A 19,026-nucleotide genomic window follows, 5' to 3' on the forward strand; every position below is an offset into this window, starting at 1 on the left:
TAAACTAGAGAAAGATCCTAATTTGTGTGTGCTGACTATGTAAGCTTCTCCTTATTTAAGCCTTAATGAGTCATTTATCATACAATGTTGGCCCATTATTGTTTGGTTGTTGTGTGTTTAGGCCTTTAAAAGTCGTTGGACTAACTATGTAGAATATGAATCATAGGTTAAAACCTGAATTTGACCTGCATTCTCTTGTGGGCCATGAGCCCAATAAAATATGATATGTGTTTTTAGTCCAATAAAAATAATTGTTGATGGATATCTCTTTTTTAATGCAACTTTAGCCCAAAATTATTATTAGCTTGAGTTGGCCTCTGGCCCTTTGAGATCATGCTTGAGAGCTAAAAAACTAGCCCTCTATTTCAGCCTACGCGCCCATGTTCTCATAGTTTTTGAGCCAATCATTCACTTCCCTTTCGGGGGGGCAACGCTAACGGTTTTTGAAATGACTTGGGTTGAAACATCTTCACCTATGTGGCTTCCCTTTTCTTTAAGCCTCTAAAGAATGTAACTAAAACGATGATCGGACCATCCCTTAAAGTGATTGGTCACCTCTTTAAGAGTGGTCGACCACTGTTTTACTCTTTGAAAGGGTGGTTAGTCAACCTAGGGGTGGGCACGGGTCAGGGCAGGGCAGGTATCGGCCTTTTTCCCACCCGCCCCGCACCTTGCGGGTTTTGGATTTTTCAACCCGTCACCCGAGCAAAATTAACAATATCCGGGCGGGTTCGGGTTGTGCAGGGCGGGGTGGATCGATGTGGGTTGTCCAGGTTAGGTTCTTCTCCTCCATTTTCGTCTCTTCTGTAGGTTTCTTGTCCTCCATTTTCAAACAAACCCTACATTAGTATACCAAGAAACAAACAAACACAACCCAACATCATACCTATAAACAATGAAATAGAAAACCAAATAATGATTAGATCTTAATGATAAAAGATCTCTTGGTTCCCATTCATGAAAGAGGTCTAGAGAGAGAGAGAGAAAAACTTGGATCGTGGTCTGTGGAGTAGAGGTGGGAGCGGCGCAACGCCCCGTGATTTGAGGTGGAGCGGCGGCGCAGACAAGACTAGAGACAGAGAAACAACATACTAGATAAAGCGAGCAAGAGCGACACAGAGAGAGACAGAGAGAGAGCAAGAGACAGAGAGGAAGAGAGGGAGAGACGGCGGCTGAAAGTTAGAGACATAATAGAGAGAGATAGAGTTAGGAACTTAGGATTAGGGTTTTTTTAGTTTTATACTTGGGCGGGTAGGATCGGGGTTGGGCGGGTAGGATCGGGGTGGGGCGGGTACCTGCAGGAAATAAATCTCTATACTCGCAATCCGCCCCGCCCTGCACGGGTTGGAAAGATCCTACCTGAACCCGCAAAAATATACATAAAACCTGCTCGGGGTGAGGCGGGTTGGGCGGGTTTTTGCCCACCCCTAAGTCAACCCAAGAGGGTAGTTTGGGTGATCGTACCACCACCCCAACTCCCACAAGGGTGGTCGACTACCCCATAGGAGTGAGGGAGTAGACAGCCATCCCCTAAACTCTCGGGTGTAGTTGCACACACCGTTGTGCCCCCAATGTGTAGTCTGACATCTTTTTAATTACTTTATTTATTTGTATTTTTTAAGGCTCGTGTGGTTCAATTCAAACCATTTATTTTCAAAGAGCAACCTAGATCATTGAAATTGTAGGAGTCATAGTTAAAAAAAAACTCTTTGCTCGATTTCTAGCTTCCTTTCTTAATATATGCTTGATGGGATCTTCGAGCACTAGTAACAGACTCTCTAAAACTCATTTCATTCCCTATGTTTAGGGAAAATCTGTTAAAAACCACAAAAAAGCATCCACATAAACTTCCTTAAATATAACCTACACCATTAGGTTTTTACCGTGTTTCCCAATACATTGGGAAACGCTGTAACAACCCAATAGATTATTATATTCATAAAAATAAAAACATCTGTATTCTCTCTCCTCACGTCTCTCTCTCTCCTCTCTTTCTCTATCTCTCTCTCGCACCACACCAAAACGAGCAGCAAAATCACCACCACAAACTGCAAAAATGATTTATAAAAATTAGCCATCAACACAATCTTTGTTGCTGTTTAGTAGGTAAGAAAACGAGAGAAAAAAAAAGGTCTTCTCAAGATCAGATAAAAGAATGAGGGGAAGAAATCGGAGACAAAAATGAGAGATGAATGGTTGTAGACGAATGAAATCGCAAACAGGCAAAATCACAAACGAAAACGAAATCGTAGACGGACAAAATCGGAGAAAATGACAAAATCAAAGGAGAAAAAATCCGGTTATGAATCAAAGAAGAAAAACAGATGAAATCTAAAACAGTACTCATCTAGAGAATGGTTAACGGAAAAAAGTAGTTTGGATCCTTAAACTTGGGAAAAACAATATTGGAGAGTTGCTGCTAATGCTCTTAGGAGGTCTGACAATATTTGTGACAGTTGATAATTCCTGTCTTGTTGGGCTCTCTGCAATTTGTAATGGACTATGGTGAGACCCAATTTGTTGTATTCTTTTGAGTTTGACTCTTAATAAATTTCTTATTCATTGGAAAAAAAATAAATAAAAAAAATAAAAGTTAAATTAGCGGTTGCTATGGTATGGCATTCAAAAAGAATAGAAAAATGCAACCGTCTATAACTTTTTACATTTTATCTGAGCAGATAACAGAGTCATTGATGAGAAAAGTTGGTCCTGCCGAATATTATTCCACAGGAATAAGCCAATAGAAGCACATGGGATGCTGTCCTAAAGGAAGAAAAATATAAACGTAAACGTTCAACTGTTCTTGGATTTAGCTAAGTAAGATGGAGAAAGTGGGGGTGCCATAACAAGCTCAGTAGGCCCTAATGTTTTGGTTGCTTTGTGATTGGGAAAGACACAAATAATGTTTAGATCTGAACCGTTAAAAAAACTACAAAAGACGTGTTTGTAGATTTTTTTTACGGCACCTAAGCTAAATTCGTAGTGTGTACTAAACACAGAACAATAGCATTTTAATTCGCACAAATAGTTGGTAACAAATTTGTCTGCAAATACAAGTCAATCACCAAAGAAGTAAAAGGAAAACAACATGCACGTAAATCATACCCAACAAGCAACAAGATCGCCCCCCCCTTTTGTTCAGCCATTCTATTTGGGGCTTTCTTCCTAGCTATAAATACACTTTCCCCTAGCTTTTCCTCTGCTAGCAGCTTTCTGATCAGTACATCTCCAGCTATCTTAACTATCAAACATGTACAAAAACAAAAAGGTGTCTTAAGAAAGGAGGCTTGTAAAGAGAGAGTTTCAGGAGGGATAGGGAGGAAACCGTATTAAGGAACTCATCAAGCAACCGCAGCTATCCAGCCACTTGAGTCTCTATGCATCTGGGTGAAGCAACAGCAAGAAGTGATACTGCTCAGGCTGCAACGCATCGGGATTCTAACACAAAGATAGTAACTCCTTGTGTCACACATCAACTGGAAGACAAACATTCCCACATAACTTTCCACACTTATGTGCCTGCTGGATGCAAGAAATTTAAACCCATTTGGCGTTTCACGTGCTCTGGAATCAACCTATTAACAAGCTCTGGTGAAGCCCCTGACATCTGTAACCACCACAGGAAAATCTCGAGTAAACAATCGGGTTACAAATGGAACATATCAAACTGAATAGTTGCAGAACATGCACCCAATCACCCAACACAGGCACATTTAAGCTATTTTTGCAACCATTTATAAATGATGTCTACAACATGTAGAAACCTTCTTAAGGGGAATAAAGAATCATGAACAATAAGACAGACTTGCTTGCAACTGGGTCGGTTGATAATAACTACCAACCAACACTTCCTCTCCAAACATCCCCAGCACTCTCATTCCCCACACAGAATGAATAGGGATGGCTAGCATTACAGAAATCATGAGTGGCTAACAACCTAAAAAATAGTGCCATATCCATGCATTAACAGGCACTTACAAGGAATGGATTTCTCCCAAGATTTTGACACATAAAAGTAAACAAATATTAACTATTGGTATCTCAGTATTTCACAATTAAAAAATGCATACTGGAGTATAATTTTGATTCCAATCACTAATGGCTAAGCATATACAGTACAAATAAGTAATGTTAGAAGACTTACTTCCTGTTTAAAATTAAAAAGGGGTGGCAATGGGCGACCATTTGGTAGGCGAGCATTGGGTTCTCGGAGTTCATCAAAGAAAGGGTGAGCACACGCTTCTAGCTGTGATAACAAAACAAACTCCCAGTCAAAAAGGAAAGCAATCAGACGCACACAATCATCTATATAAAAGAAAATACCCATATAAACATATCCATACATTTACATAAAAATAAATAAATAAATAAAACACAAAAGTAAAACTCTTGACACCAAATAATCCATTGGCATTGACCAAGACTAACATCTCATGAGTATTGGCTACACCAAAAGCTAGATGTAGTCATATATCCATATAAAAATGATAGCAGACATGAACTCACCGCTGTACAGCGAAGACTAGGTGAGTATTGCAGCAGTCTCGAAGCCAGATCAATTGCTTCTGGAGGCATCCTTTTATGGAAAACCTAAATCAAGAAACTTAAAAGTGAGATAGAATATACTCAAAAGTTTGTTAGAGGACCAACAATGGTATTAGAATAATCAAGTTAATGTTTGCATCATTAAGTCAAATGAAAATACATCGGAAGGGTGCATATCACACAAGAATGGACATATGTTCACTAAAAAAGTCTTAACATGCAACAGATGATGCCTCTCCTTATGAACTTAATTTTGTGACAATTCAATTAATTTAAAAGGAAATAAAGTGTAGACCTTGTGCCAAGGATGTGCTTTTATCTGCGGAAACCTAAAATCGGTATAATTTGGATTCATACAACGAATTTCTTCACGAGTTGGTGTACCAAGAACCTGTATGATAAAACATAAGACGTTGACACATAGTCACAAGAATTGCATGCATTCAAGCATCCAAGACCAAATCAAACCTTGATAATTTCTACAAGCTGGTCCACCGCATTTTCTCCAGGAAACAATGGCTACAAAAATTATAAAAAAACAAAATTAGATCAGATAAAACATACTCACAGTGGAGAAAAACTTTCCTTGCAGAGACTGCTGGAAAGTCAAATTTGTTAAAAATGCTAACCTGCCCTAGAAGAAGCTCTGCTAGGACACAACCAGCTGACCAGATATCAATTGATGTTGTATATTCTGTGGCACCAAATATAAGTTCGGGAGCCCGATAGAATCGCGAGCATATGTATGATATGTTTGCTTCACCTTTGATCTGACCAAAATTAAATTTATGGTGAATGGCAGAGAATATATATTAGAAAACAGATGAAAGAAAAGTATCATATTTGCTAACATAGAATCATAAACAGTCACAAATAAATGTGTCTTCCAAATCAAAACAGCCAGAAGTTAGCTAAGCAGGAAGCTTAAAGGCACAAATCCACTTGAACCAGAGGAAACTTACGAAAAAATTTAAGAATAAGAGGTCAACATACCAGCACTTTTGCACTTCCGAAATCACAAAGCTTAACCTGATGAGTGAGAGGATCAACCTGTAGAGAGTTGAGAATAGTTAGTAAAAAAAGTCACAACATTGCATTTTTTATTCTTCTTAATGAGTCAAAGTTACAACATTTTATCCTTTTTTTTTTCTTTTAACAAGTAACATCAAACTTTTATTTTCAGTTTACAACCAGGGAAGAGCATACCAAAAGATTTTGAGGCTTCAAATCCCTATGGCAAACTCCAGGAACAGTATGTATGTAAGCCAGCCCCCTAAAGATCTGGAAGGCGTTTCCCAGTTAATATCAGAAAAGAATATGTGATTAGCCAACAACATAAGAAAGCATCATGTATACCTGGTACATGTAAAGTTTCACGTAGATGAGTGGCATTCTCTGATTTGCATTGCTGTAATGCTTCAAGACCCGATACATGGTCTCAGGTACATATTCCATAACTAGGTTGAGAAAAAGTTCATTTTTACTAGTCGTGGAAAAGAAGCAATGCTTCAAAGAGATCACATTTGGATGATCCATCACACGCATGAGCTGCAGTTCACGATTCTTATATCTTCTGTCCTGCAAAACCTTCTTTATAGCTACGGTCTCACCAGTTTCCAAGCATTTTGCCTAAGAAAAAGAAAAATATCAGGATAATGACATGATAGATAGAAAGGAATCAAGATGGGTAGAAATGCAACGATTACAATGGCATACCTGAAAAACAATTCCAAATGATCCCGTCCCCACAACCCGTTCTGCCATGTAACTGATGGTCTGCAAGGACAATTACACCAAAAAGGCATTAATTTCACATGTAGGTGAATCTGGTCAATACAAAGCCATCTAAATCTCCAAAATTGTTCAAAATTCATTAAAAGCACAAACTTTAAAGGGGAAATGAAAGGAGTGCAACACATAGAGATACTTTCTAGAACGCTTACCTGCTTCGGTTCTCCATTTTTTCCTCCAATCGTCGTGGAAATGATGTGACCCGTTGGATCATTTCCATCAACAACAGGCCCAGAAATTTCCTGCGAAATATACCACATCAAGTCTTGAAAGATTAAAGGAACGAAACTTTCAAACGGGTCTAAACAATATTTTCTAGTGATTTACTTTCCAGCAAGCACTGGGAAACTGTGTATAGTTGAATTCACAAATTAGCAGGTACCATGGCCAACACCATGATAGAATCTCCCTTATCACACCAGCCAAAGGAACTCACATGAGTACGATATTTTTCAGAGCATATTACTAGCTTAGACTACTAGAAATGAAGTCCTCAAAAATACCATGAGAAGAGCAGGTAAGGGAACAAAAAAAAAAAAAGCTCAGGAAACAGGTAGCGAAGCCAAAATGCTTCAAAGCACGAAGATTTTGCATAATAATAGAAGGAGATCGAACCCGTTAACCCCATGAAACAATCTTAACAAAAAGCAAGGGCAACCCACTAAGTAAACTAAGAAAAATGCTAGAAAATCTAGTAAGAAACCGAGGCATGAAGGAAGCAAGCTTGATCTGACGGAAAACCGTAATTGAACCTCTAAATCAAACCCAGATTGTTCAGAGAACCCAATGTTTATCAAACCCAAACTAATACAACCACTACCAACTGTGATCCAAAGGAAAATTTACCTAAATCGGCACGATTAAGCTCCAAAAACAGGATAATTAAGTAAAAGCCAAAAACTTCTTAACGCTAGAGATCAGAGAGCCGTGCAAAAACCTAGAACCAGACCCTTCTCAGAAACTAGAAGCATAAGAGAGAAGATCAGGTCATCCAAAACCCCAGCATCGATCTCAGATCAACAAAAGAAAAATCAAATCAAGCAAAGATCTCTCCCCAGAATCTCCCTACAGCTCACCGATCAAGACCAGCCGCAATCAAAAGAAAAAAAAAAAGAAAAAAAGAAAAGGAAACAAATGAAAAAAGAAAACCCAGAACCTGGATCCCACATTTCCCACTCGAACGCTGCTACCAACAACTACCCGGATTTTCCTTCTTTTTTCTCAGCAACCAAACGATGAGAAGAGAAAATGTGAAAGGTGGTGGTGAGTACCTTATCGTCAGCCATGGTGGGGCGGTGGATGGGGAATCTTGTGGTAGAATCAGTGGGTGACGACGATGATGCTGATGAAGAAGAAGATCATGGTGCGGAGGCAGCGAGAGACAACAACAAGCCCATGTGATTCCCACCTGCTTTTTTCTCCACTTTCGCTCTCTAAACTTTCCGTCCTCTTGGCTCTCTCTCTCTCTCTCTCTCTCTTTGATGCTGGGGAAAGGCCCCCACTCTTTGTGGAATTTACGAGATTGGACTTTGAATTTTGGACTCTTTGCCGACGGCCACATGATTGGACTTTGAATTTCGGTCCTTTTTCCCTGTAAAGATGAAAAAATAGAACACAAAGCAAAACATTATTTCCCCAGGAATAAAAAGTTAAGTATTATATATATATATATATATATATATATAATATTGAACCAAAACTGAAATTGCTATGTTTTGGCAATTTAAGGAACATTGTGTTCATATGTACATATTGAAACAAAACTGAAATAAAATCAATATGTTTGACTTTTCTAATTTTTTTTTTTTTTTTTTTTTAAACATATCCACAAAGGGGAGAGAAATGGGAGAGGGATTTGATTTAGCGATTTCCCTTTTATAAGCTGTGGTTTTTTCCCAATTGACTTTCTAACCTTAATTCAGAACTCATTTTCAAATTTGCTTTCTGCGGTGAGATTTGTGTAGGGATGCGAGGTATTCTTATTGTCCAATTGAATTTTTTTTTTTAACCTAACGTGTTTTCTCAATATATTAAAAAAATATATGTAATTTTCACACGTGGAAGAAATTTATATATATAGAGAATTGCCATTTATAATCTTCATGTTATTTACCCTTACAAATTCAATAAGAGCACTCACAATGGGGTAACCAAATTTTTATGTAAAATGTAGGGGTGATTATGCGATTAGTGGCTAAAACCGCTAACTGCAACCACTTAAGTGGTTAGTACATTTTACGAACCACTTTTGCTAACTAGCAGGTTAGTGGTTAACTGCATCCGCTAACTGCCGCCTTTTTTACTAACCGCTTTTTAGGCTTTCTTTTTTGGCCGAATTTGAAAATTAGGGTTTTTTTGCTCACTTTAAATGTCTTTTTCCACTTTTTTTTTTTTTTTTCTTTTTCTTTTGGTCCAATTTTCAATTTTGGGCTTATTTTGCTTTTTTTGGCCTTTTATATGCCTTTTTGGCATAAAAATATGCACTATTTAACAAGCATATAAGTTGCACTCCTATATTATATATATAAGCGGTTAATAAAAATAGCATGAACACCTCTAACAAAATAGCTCCTCAAAACTTACTTTATTTAGTTTAACTAATGAATTTTTAAGTGCCTCCTACATTCAATTAGCTATATGTTTTATTTATATTATTTTTTTACTCTTTATTGATTCTATCTTTATTTCTTTTTCTAAAATTCGTATTTCACTTTTTTTTTCTTTTTTTTTTTTTTCAATGGTAATTCATTTAGCACAATAATTTTTCAATAATTATTATTTTTCAAATAATCATTTTTGTAACTATAATATTTTTGAAAGGTTTGTATTTTATAATAATTATATTTTTCAACGATTATATTTTTCAAATGTCGTATTTGCCAACGTTAAGTATGAAAACTATATTCTCATAGTAATGTCAATCATATTTACGAAATATCTTTTTTATTAAAAATTATGAAAGAATATTATCATAATAATCCTTTGAAAAGTGGGAAAAGTTTTGAAAAAAAGAGAAAACAAGTGAGAGAAACAATAAAAAAATAAAATGGCTCCTTTGAGAAGTACTGCTACGTGTAGCATTTTTTTTTTTTTTTTTGCTAATCATGGTGAGAGCCGGGAGGTTTTTTACAAATCTGATTAGCCATTTTAGATAAAAGTATCATTTGACTCATCCATTGTGAGTGCTCTAACTAGTTTTTTTAAAAGTTGAATGAAAGAAGAATATGAAAATGAAATTTAGACTTTCTCTTATATGTAATCCCCTTTGTACCATAATCAATTCAATTCAAAGCAATGAAATTGAAAGTTAATATAAGATTAAAAAGAATTTTTTTTTTTTTTTTTTTTTTTTTGGCCCTGAAGTTAGTATTACCCTAGTGGATGAAGAGATGGTATTGGCCTCCATCGATCCCATTGAATTCCATTTATAATTTTTACCAAAGAAAGATAGGATTAATTGAGGCTGATCAAGTAGGCATGGGTCCATTAAATGGTATTTTCGTAGTAATTGGGATTATAAATGTTGAGTTAATGGGGTAGTATGGGATCATTAGTATATATTCTATGAAATATAAGGATCCAATCATCCAAGGCTCATTTTTACTAATAATTTTTAGCTGATTTTTGTTGATTTTTTTTAACTTTTGGTTCGAATGAAAAATTAATAAATATTTGATATTTTTTTATTTAGTCATAGTCTCATATAAACTTATAAATATCAATTTTTATTGACAACATAAAAATATTAATATAAAACAACTAAAAAATCAAGCTAAAAGTGATTTTTAATTAAAATATACACATATTGACTAACAATGATTATATATTTTCATAATATTTAAGGAGTTGCGAGAAAGAGAGAGAGACAACAAAGACGAGCTGCAGAAGAAAATAGTGTGAGAGAGTAGAAGGTCTTCTAGGGTGAGATTGAGATCCAATTATCTGCTCATATTGTTTGCAATTTAGACACGCAATTGTGATAGGGTTCATGTGAAGCTCACTTGCTTAGCCAAGTGTTCGGATAATTCGAAATTTGCTTAGACACGTATGGCTCATTAGAGACCCTCTTACAATTGCTTGCCCAAGAATGTGAGAAGGCGTCGAAAAATAGTTTACGCAGATAAGAAGTAGAAATCATTTTACACCTTATGAAATATTATTTTTCTTGGTCACCTGAAAATATTTTCAATCTGATCAATATTTCACCCAAAATAAGAAAAGCACTTTCTAAAAAACATTTTACTCCCAAAAAGACAGCCTTAATCTTTATTAATCTCTTCATGAAGGATATAGGATATAATCTTAGAAACCATAAATTACTCAAAATAGGAGGAAAAACAAAATGCAAAAGGCATAAAGTTTGGTTGAGGGAAAGAGAAAGGGCCAAGCATGTGAGTCCAATAGCAGGAATTAAAAGGTGGCAAGGGAAGGATAATACTTATGGTAACCTAGGTTTGGTTTTATGAAGGCATAATTGAAAAATATAAATAAAAAAAAAATATGGAAAAGAGTGAGTCACAAAGGTCTTCCTTTTCGAAAGTAACTTTGTCCCATCTCAGTCTTGAAAGAAGATGTTGACCATAAATGGAGCTTTTTCTGTATTTTGTTATTCACATTCCACCTTTTCAACATGATAAAAGCTAAATTAGTCACCTCAACTTTATATTTCCCTTGTTGTGCACCCAACAAAAATAGTTAAAAAAATAGTGGGGGTGAAGGGTAAGGATAATGTTAAGGGGATTTTATATTCATAAACACATGAAAAACGTTAGAGATTCAAATCATTTTTAAGTCATTTTTTGAAATTGTTATTCATCAAGTCATTTTGGAGTTGTTCAACGAGATTCTTCAAGCGCCTCATTGTTTTTTTTTTTTTTTTTTGCCTAAAGCCTCATGGAAGAACGCTTATCAGTTTTAAAAACTCAACATCTAGCTTAAAGTCACACGTTAAAAACATGTGGGAGTGGCGCACCCATCGTGGGCGTCCTTCCATTTAACATCTCTCACTCGCACATAGCGAGCATAGCCCGGTTATAAATCTCTTGATCGGTATATTTATCGTCATATTCATACTGACAAATAAATTGATCACCAAGTACATATGCAGCAAAAGTATGGGAGCAGCACACCAAATATTTATCAAAAATACCAACATATCAACATCCCTAAAGTGTCTTGTTATGCTCTAAACTTATTTGATCACTTATTTCTAATCTTTCTTGAATTTAAATACTCAGAACAATGATTGACCTATGCATAATGACCATGATTTATTCACCATTACGTTGCTATCACCATGTAGCATGATAACCTGTTAATAATGAATAAACTTAGCGATAGTCGCTGCATACTTCTTTTCATGACAATCTTCTCTCTTTCCACCACAATGTGGTTTTAGTGCGGCGGCGGCACAAGCCACCGTACAATGCTAGCGGTGCCACATCATGATTTATGGGCCATAAAGCCTTGCATGTTTGTTTTATTGTAGCGGCCACAAATACCGTCGCAGCAAAAGTTGCATCATCTACATCAAAGCCGCATGCGATAGTGTGATGCTTTGAGTAGAGTATGGGTGTCAATGTGGTTATGGTTAGTAGTTATTGGCAAAAATCGCTACTCGTAATCGCTTTAGTGGTTATTAAATTTCACTAACCGCAACCGTAACCGGTTAGCGGTTAGTAAAACATGTAACCGCCCATATAACCACTTTTTTAAAATTGAGTGTTTTGAGCTTTTTTTGGATTTTTTTTTTGGGCTTTTTAGGCTTTCTCAAGATAAACATATAATCAATTTTCAGTTTTTGGCTTTTTTTTTTTTTTTTGGATCACTGTAGAATTTTTACCTCATTTGTTTTTTGCATTTTTAGTGTCTTATCAGGCGAAATTGCTATAATAAGAAGAGCCCATATTGAAAAATCAAAAATATTTTATCCCAAATTTACATTTACTTGTACTTTTTTTAAAAAAATTCCTTAAATATAAATCATAACCTGTTAAAACTTAATATGATTAACTTTAATAAAGTATTTGAATTGTCATTGAATCATATGATTAGGTATTGATCTTATACATTTATATTATTCATATGCATATATGTATGTATGTATGTATAATTATAATTTATAACATATATAGACTTATAAGTTTATAACATATATTGGAACTAAGTCTCTAGGTACTTAATTGTTATATTAGTATGAATTGGTATACTTATGATTTATGTTATATTATATATGTATAATTTGTTATTATATAATCATATAAATTAGAATGATAATACATTAATAATTCAATTATGGTTATAAGTAACACATTGTTTAATCAAATGTCAATTACTTAATTTGATATTAAACAAATCACATTATCATTGTACATTAATAATATGATCACTTTAATAAGTATTTGAATTGTTATTGAATCATAAGATTAAATATTGATCTTATATATTTATATTATTCAATATGCATAATTGCATATATGTATAATGTATAATTATAATTTATAACATATATGGACTTATAAGTTTATAATATATATTGAAACTAAGTCTCTAGATACTTAATTGTTGTATTAGTATGAACTTGCATACTTATGACTTATGAGTTATGTCATATTATATATGTATAATTTGTTATTATATAATCAAATGATTCAATGATTAATTGATTATGTTATATCTATAAATATTATTATAATTATAATTATAAAAATATATTATATAAAAAGGCGCTTAGCGATTACGGTTAGGAAACCCAATAACCATTAACCATTAGGTGATTATAGCGGTTAAGCCATTATAACGGTTAACGGTTAGTGAGCGGTTAGAAAACTGCTCGCATTGACACCCACAGAGTAGAGGGACGTTCCACCATGAAAGGGTTGACAAAGAGTTGTATAAGGCCCATTTTGGGCCGCACTGCGCGATGAATTTTTACCTTGTTAAGGTTGTAAATGTTTGTTGGATGAGGCATTAGAGGATGCTACTTGATGTTTTTGTTTGTTCGTAAGTTTTGGTGAATTAGATGGCAAGTTGGAGCACGTTTACTCATTTCTGCTTTGTTAATCTCCATTCTGACCAAGTCCCATGTTATGGCTGCAAAAACAATAACTGCGATGCTCGTATGAGTGACTTGGTTGAGGTATGTTAGAATAGTTTCCAAGTACCGAATACCTGGTCAATTCGCACCTACAAAAGGAAAAGAATATAAGTATAAGAGCTTGTCGGTAAGTTTTGGCTGAAAATAACTTTGATGCTTAGCGTATGTGTTTAAGAAAAGAAGCGAGGTCATTAGTTTAAATTCACTCTCTTTTTCTTGTGTGGACATGTAACAAAAAAAAAAAAACAAAACCAGAAATATGAACTAGTTAAATCATGGGTTTACCCTGGGATGGCCTAAGTTTCAGGATACCATTTCCTCTAACTCAAAAATATATTTGATATACACACAAAAAATAAAATAAAATAAAATAGGATAAAGTCCACTTAGCCCCATCAAACTACTACATTAATGATAATTTATTCCTTAAACTATATAATTTATCCCCCAAACTACCAAAACAATGATAATGTACCCCCTAATACTAGCAAAATGACTAAATTACCCATATAGAATTTTCAATAAGACAAAAATACCCTTAAATTTTTTTTTAAAAAAAAACAAAAATTTAGTATTTTTGTTCTTATTTTAGTAAGGGTAATTTCGTTATTTTTTTAAAATTAAGGATATATTATCATTGTTTTGGTAGTTAGAGAGATAAATTGTCGCAATTGATAGTTTAAGGAATAGGTTGTTATTGGGGTGACCTGAACTTTACCCAATAAAATACATATTTGATAATGTAGAATTGAATATGATGCCCATTCTTTTGTTGTTGGGGGCGAATTCTCTATTATATGATGGAATCGGGTCTTTGGACCTACTAATAGGCTTATAGGCTGGTTATATTATTTTTGTGGACTGTGTGGCCATGCCGGCCCAATTCCCAAGAAGGTCTAATGTCCATGACCAGTTTATTCATACAATCTTTTTTATTTTTTTTATTCAAAAAGGGAGAGGGGGTATTCATACAATCTATGAGAAGCGGCAATTCAGGGAAAAAAAAAAAAGTTCCAGAGTTTTCAAGCTAAAATTGCACAGAGGACAAGGAAGGACTTGTTTTTCAAGGTACATGTCAGGGCGGTTTGGTTTGTGGAATACATACCTATTGTGGAATGATTATTCTTATAAAATAATTATTTATTTATTTAATAAGGACTTATTCTTAAGAATGATTATTCCTGTGAAAATCATTAATCCATTACACAAATAAATATATTGCATTTTCCAAAATAATACCCCTATCTCTCTTTTTTTGTTTTTTGTTTTGTTTTTTTTTTTTTTTTTTCAAACTTACAAAATAAAAAATAAAAATAAATAAAAAAATTAGATGGTCGATCACCCACAAAAGAGATTGGGGTGGTGCGACCACCCCCGTGACGTTTCAGGGTGGCCTTAACCACCCATTTATATATATGAATGAGCTTTTTAGCAATTTTGATTCAATTCCACTTAAAACATGTGTTATTATCAAACTAAGAAATAAGAATAATTATTCTATTCTACTTTCATCTATTTCTAGTAATAGGCTAATAGCTATTCATTTTTCTAATGAAATACTCATTTTGCAAACCAAATGAGGCCGTAATATAAATAAAGAGTGGCTGTTGCCGCAAGGATGATTTGGCCACACCTTCAAACTGGCGATTAGGGTAGGTTAAAGCGTGGAACCACTCTTTTGGCCAAAGAGTAGTTTGTTATTTTTGTCATTGTGATTAGGTTGTTCATTTAAATTGAATCACCTAAATAAAAAGATATTATGCTTGTGTGAATTGCATCCAATCTCAATCTCCCACGTAAGACCGATAAGAGAAGCTGCTCAAAATGTAAAAAATAATAAAATGATTACAAAATATTAATCAGAAAAGACTTTTTCAAGATTAGAATCCATTTTGGTTGGTATTGTCCATGGATGCAGGCATAGAATTAGTCCACTTCAAAAGTACAAAATGCTGACCAACCTCATTAACGACTTCAAATGTGTCGTCTCTAATTAAGTCATATAGCACATGTATTGCTTCACTTCTTGGAAGAAAAAGAAAACAAAAAGAAAAAAAATGCACCTATTGCTTAGCTGCGGTCCATATTTTCCTTCATAATCTACAATTTCCTTAAAATTGTAGATTCTTAAATTATATAATTAGATTCTTTTTAAGCATTGAAAAACTTGAAAAATGTTACTTATTAAAAAGGTAGCATGTAATCGAGATAATCAAAAAGAATTTTCTTTCCAAAATGCTTCTTATTCACTTTTATAGAGACGCTTTTTTTTTTCTTCATAAAATTAAAAGATAATTTTTTATTCAAAGCTTTTTTACAACTTACAGAGCAAAAACTTGATAAAAATATACTCAATTTTTCAAGCGTTTTGTACTTAAAAATAACTAAAATTATGTAATTTATGAATCGTTTGTTTTTAAAAATTATAAGGGATCCTAATTCGCGTAGAGATATGAGTCATGTGGATCTAATTGATGCCCATAATTCGAGTCGCTTCAGCGTAGGGGTGAAAAGGTGGTTGCGGTCCTCCACTAACCGCTAGGCGGTTAACCGCCTGGTTAGCGGTTAACCGCATCCGAATAACCGCTTTTTTTGGGCGCCTTTTTTATTTTTTATTTTTGCCGGTTTTGAGCTCACTTTAAACGTTTTTTTGCTCACTTTAAACAGTTTCTTTTTTCCTTTTCATGACCATTTTAGGATTAAAAATTATTATATACAAAAATCCTTGTTGGTCACCTTCTACGAATCTATACAACATATAATACAAATAAAATTACAATCATTACTTCACTTGTAGTCTTGTACACAACATACAAATAAATATTATATATATATATATATAAAGCGGTTAGCGGTTTTTAATAACTGCTTTCAAAAGTGGTTAGCGGTTCTATACTTTCACCCCTACTTCACCGTCCACACGTGTGATGCTTTTGTACTCCAAGCATTACACGTGACACAGGCCATACACAACACATTCAATGTTGTTGAAGAAAAAAATCAGCAAAAACACCCGTTCATGTCCTGCAAACTAAAGCAGGACACGTGGATAGATCCAGCTACATTAAAGAGCCATTAAGAAAATCAGAAAAAAAAATACTTACGTGTTGATAGCACAGAAATTTACGCAATTGCCCCTGTTATCTAATAAAACCCAACATAAATAGGGAGAGAATGAAGAAGAGAATACTGTATATTAGTTGATATTAATCGATTTACATGATAGGGTATTTATACATAAAACTTGGGTTACATAGCCGTTGTAAATTAATGTTAAAATCTTCTATACAGGGAAATTATTTATGTAGAAGAAATATTAACGTTGCTAGTTGAGGATTTGCCTTTCTCAAATGATTTATGACCGTTGTACAAATTTATTTCCTCAACACCCCCCCTCAAGTTGGAGTGGATATTCATGACACCCAACTTGCCAAGTAGGTAATGAAATTGTGTTGAACCTAGCGCCTTAGTAAATAGATTAGCAGGCTGTTGAGTGGTAGGTATGTGAAAAATTTGAATTATGCAATCCTGCAGCTTTTTTCGAATGAGGTGACAATCAATCTCTATATGCTTTGTTCTCTCATGAAAGACAGGATTTGAGGCGATGTGGATGGCTGCCTTGTTGTCACAATACAATTTTGCTGGTTGTGAATGTGAGATATGGAGGTCCGCCAATAGTTGTTTCAACCAAGTAATTTCATAGCAGGTTGAGGCCATAGCTCTGTATTCTACTTTAGCCGAAGAACGGGATATTGTTGTTTGCTTTTTAGTTTTCCAAGATATTGGTGAGCTTCCAAGGAATATACAATATCCAGTGACTGATCGTCGAGTGTCTCTGCATCGTGCCCAATCTACATCACAGAATGCATGTAATTGAATGTTGCTTGTGGCTGATAAGAGAATTCCTTGTCCTGGAAACTGCTTGATGTAGCGTAACACTCTGTGTGCTGCATCTAAATGGGATGTGCATGGTTTGTCCATAAACTGACTCAACACCTACACTGCATAGGCCAAATCTGGTCTGGTAATGGTTAAATAAATCAACTTACCAACTAATCGACAATATGATAAGGGATCAGCAATGAGGTCTCCATCATGTTTACTGAGTGCTAAATTTTGCTTCGTGAGAACTTTGCTAGGCTTGGCACCAGGAAAGCCGATATCTTCAAGTATTTCATGAGCATACTTTCTTTGTAATAGAAAGATGCCTTTCTTTGAACGAGCTACTTCAATACCCAAAAATACTTCAGGTTGCCCAAATCTTTGAGTTTGAAATGGTCACCCAAATGTTTCTTAAGTTTCTGAATCTGCTCCAAGTTGTTGCCTGCCAATATAATATCGTCTACGTATACAATAATGGCTATGAAGTTACCTTCATGGGATTAGACAAATAGTGAGTAGTCTGCCTTGGATTGTTTATATCCTGCACTAATGAGAGTGGAAGAGAGTTTTGCATACCATTGTATCGAAGGGATTTGTTGAGTTTGCAAACTTTGGTCTCCCCCTTTCCTCCGAAACCAGGAGGAAGGTGCATGTAGACTTCTTCGTCAAGGTCACCATGAAGGAAGACGTTGTTGACATCAAGTTGATGCAAGTGCCATCTGCAGGAGGCGGCAAGGCCAAGGAAAGAGCAGACAGTGACCATCTTAGCAATAGGAGCAAAGGTCTCCGTATAATCAATGCCAGCTTGTTAGTTGTAACCTTTAGCCACTAAGCGAGCTTTATATCGTTCCACAAAACCATCTGGGTGATATTTTATTTTGTAAACCCATTTGTAGCCAATGGGTTTCTTTCTGAGCAGAAGAGGGGTTAGAGTCCATGTCTGAGTCGACTCTAGAGCATCCACCTCAGCACGCATTACATCTCGCCACTTGGAATCCTGCATGGCCTGCAAAAAAGACTTTGGCTCTTGTGTAAGAGAAATTGCAGTACTAAAGGCACGATGATGGTTAGAGAGACAAGCATAAGATAAAAAGACATCAAGAGAGTAAGGGTTACCTGAGGAACGCACCAACACTGATTCAGATAATTGAGTGGTACGAGACGGTAAAGCCTGTGCAAGATGAAAATCAAGCAAGTATGCAGGTGGTTGGGTCGACCGAGTAGATTGCCGAGTGACCAGAGGTGGGGAAGAGGTAGTCTGACTGGCAGAAGGGGCAACTGAAGCTTCAACAACAGGTGACAAAGGGGTAGGGACATTATCAGGGAGGTCAAAAGGAATAGGTAAGACCTGTGAAGATTGCTTAGGGGTGGTTTGGGCAAAGGGGAAATGATCTTCATAAAAAATACATCACGAGAGATGAAAGTTTTGTGGTGATCAAGATTATATAGACGATATCCCTTTTGACTATAAGGGTAACCTAGGAAGACACATCGTATAGCACGAGGGTCAAATTTTGATGGTTTTTGGGAATTAGTGGAAGCAAAGCACAAACAACCGAAAACTCGTAAGTGATTGTATTAAGGTTTCGAGTTGTATAACTTCTCATATGGAGTTTTTGCTAGATAGGAGGGGAGTAGGAATTCTATTGATCAAATAGGCAGCGGTTAAGATAGCGTTTCACCAAAAACGTGTGGGCAAGTGGGCTTGAAAA

The 19,026-nt window shown here is 35.2% G+C and overlaps 1 protein-coding gene across 1 annotated transcript; it reads right to left on the reverse strand.

Annotated features, from left to right (window-relative positions):
- Positions 1–2,990: 2,990 nt before the first annotated feature.
- On the reverse strand, positions 2,991–7,819 carry BIN2 (Protein kinase superfamily protein). The gene is made up of 12 exons (XM_059582930.2): positions 7,608–7,819; positions 6,489–6,578; positions 6,262–6,321; positions 5,902–6,174; positions 5,752–5,826; positions 5,539–5,595; positions 5,175–5,315; positions 5,014–5,064; positions 4,841–4,936; positions 4,507–4,590; positions 4,145–4,246; positions 2,991–3,607 (listed from the first exon to the last, which is right to left on the reverse strand). The coding sequence occupies exons 1-12, from the start codon at positions 7,620–7,622 to the stop codon at positions 3,512–3,514; spliced, it is 1,140 nt and encodes a 379-aa protein (XP_059438913.1). The 5' UTR covers positions 7,623–7,819; the 3' UTR covers positions 2,991–3,511.
- Between the last annotated feature and the right edge of the window lie 11,207 nt (positions 7,820–19,026).

This window comes from Corylus avellana, chromosome 1 (assembly GCF_965113065.1).
Source record: "Corylus avellana chromosome 1, dhCorAvel1.hap1.2, whole genome shotgun sequence".
NCBI lineage: Eukaryota > Viridiplantae > Streptophyta > Magnoliopsida > Fagales > Betulaceae > Corylus > Corylus avellana.

Coding starts and splice junctions, on each gene's coding strand:
- BIN2 (XM_059582930.2), bottom strand. Junction 5,827..5,901: donor TGAAACTTTACATGTACCAG/GTATACATGATG, acceptor AACGCCTTCCAG/ATCTTTAGGGGGCTGGCTTA. Junction 5,596..5,751: donor TGAAGCCTCAAAATCTTTTG/GTATGCTCTTCC, acceptor AACTCTCTACAG/GTTGATCCTCTCACTCATCA.